Raw genomic sequence first — 2372 nt, forward strand, 5'->3', positions numbered from 1 at the left:
TAACTTAACACAACTTGGTGACAATCATCCAAGTATTGCTACAATATATCACAACATTGGTGTTGTCTATGAAGATCAAGGCAAGTATGACGACGCTCTATCGATGTATAACAAATCACTGAAGATTCGACAAACACAACTTGGTGACAATCATCCAAGTATTGCTACGACATATAACAACATTGGTGGTGTCTATTTACATCAAGGCAAGTATGACGACGCTCTATCGATGTATAACAAATCGCTGAAGATTCAACCAACACAACTCGGTGACAATCATCTAATTATTCCTGCGACATATCACAACATTGGTAGTGTCTATATACATCAAGGCAAGTATGACGACGCTCTATCGATGTATAACAAATCACTGAAGATTCAACTAACACAATTTGGCGACAATCATCTAAGTATTACTGTAACTTATAGCAATATTGGGCAAGTCTATAATCATCAAGGTAAGTATGACGACGCTCTATCGATGTATAACAAATCGCTGAAGATTGAACTAACACAACTTGGTGACAATCATCCAAGTATTGCTACGACATATATCAACATTGGTAGTGTCTATAAAGATCAAGGCAAGTATGACGACGCTCTATCGATGTATAACAAATCACTGAAGATTCTACTAACACAACTTGGTGACAATCATCCAAGTATTGCTTTAACTTATAACAATATTGGGCAAGTCTATAGAGATCAAGGCAAGTACGACGACGCTCTATCGATGTATAACAAATCACTGAAGATTCGACTAACACAACTTGATGACAATCATCCAAGTATTGCTATAACTTATAGCAATGTTGGGCAAGTCTATAACGATCAAGGCAAGTATGACGACGCTCTATCGATGTATAACAAATCACTGAAGATTAAACTAACTCAACTTGGTCACAATCATCCAAGTATTGCTGCGACATATCACAGTATTGCTGATGTCTATAAAGATCAAGGCAAGTATGATGATGCTCTATCGATGTATAACAAATCACTGAAGATTAAACTAACACAACTTAATGACAATCATCCAAGTATTGCTACGACATATCACAACATTGGTGTTGTCTATAAAGATCAAGGCGAGTATGACGACGCTCTATCGATGTGTAACAAATCACTGAAGATTCAACTAACACAACTTGGTCACAATCATCCAGGTATTGCTGCGACATATAACAGCATTGGTAGTATCTATAAAGATCAAGGCAAGTATGACGACGCTCTATCGATGTATAACAAATCACTGAAGATTAAACTAACACAACTTGGTCACAATCATCCAAGTATTGCTACGACTTATCACAACATTGGTAATGTCTATAAAGATCAAGGCAATTATGACGACGCTCTATCGATGTATACAAATCGCTGAAGATTCAACTAACACAACTTGGTCACAATCATCCAAGTATTGCTACGACATATCTCAGTATTGGTAGTGTCTATAAAGATCAAGGCAAGTATGACGACGCTCTATCAATGTTAAACAAGTCACTGCAAATCTTTTTAGTAACGCTAGGTGAGAACCATCTTCATACTGCCCAGCTGTATCGAAGTCAAGCTGTAGTCTATTGTAAACTGTTGAATTTTCGTCAAGCAATCTCATTATATCGAAAGTCCATTAACAGTCTACGCAATGTCTACGGAGAGAGTCATCCTCAAATTGTCGAGGATGAGAAACATATTGATTACTGTTCCAATCAATTGCAAGAAAACGAGAAGGAGCCTTCTCCATTAGAAATAGCCAACATGACTCGACAGCTTTTGGCTCAATATGCAGACAATCAAACAGTCATCGACGACCAATCGCCATCATCACTAGGTGATTTGTGTAATTGATTACTACTGTAGCAGTCTTGCATCTGTCCAACGCATTCTCATCTCTTGTTTTGATCAATAGAAGCAGAAAGCGAATACTCTAGTCAATTTGGAAAAGCAGTAGATAATAGCAGACAACAGCGCCAAGGTAAGTCTATGTTGTATATATAGTTAGTAATAGATTAAATACGATATCTTAACCATAAAGGCATAAATAAAGGAAACACTGTACTGTATATGTACGTATATGATGATTGTATGGTAGTACTTGTAATACAGTAGGTGATAATATTCTAAAAGGCGGGCTGATAAGTTACTAATTGTAGTGCGAAGTATAAACTGTAATCGTATCGAGGTGTAACCTCGTGTAGCTATAAATACCGATCAACTAATAATAAAATGCAGTTATCAATCTTACTCACGGAGTGAACTTATTATTAAAGAACAAAACAGTCTATATACAGCATTGAATCAGTTGACTAATTGGATAATATTGCACACTGACTTACTGGCTCAAGTTCGCAAATGTATCCGAATTCAATAAC

At 36.6% G+C, this 2372-nt stretch overlaps 1 protein-coding gene across 1 annotated transcript in view; it reads left to right on the plus strand.

The window, feature by feature from the left end:
* The window catches only part of TRIADDRAFT_62778 (uncharacterized protein), a gene marked incomplete at both ends in the record, with an annotated part of 3011 nt that extends 1630 nt beyond the window's left edge, over positions 1–1381 (plus strand). Inside the window, one exon of the mRNA XM_002118731.1 lies at positions 34–1381. Within this exon, the coding sequence (XP_002118767.1) occupies positions 34–1381 (1348 nt within the window). The remainder of the gene's footprint in view (positions 1–33) is intronic.
* Positions 1382–2372: the final 991 nt, after the last annotated feature.

Source organism: Trichoplax adhaerens, genomic scaffold, assembly GCF_000150275.1.
Source record: "Trichoplax adhaerens TRIADscaffold_797 genomic scaffold, whole genome shotgun sequence".
Lineage (NCBI taxonomy): Eukaryota > Metazoa > Placozoa > Uniplacotomia > Trichoplacea > Trichoplacidae > Trichoplax > Trichoplax adhaerens.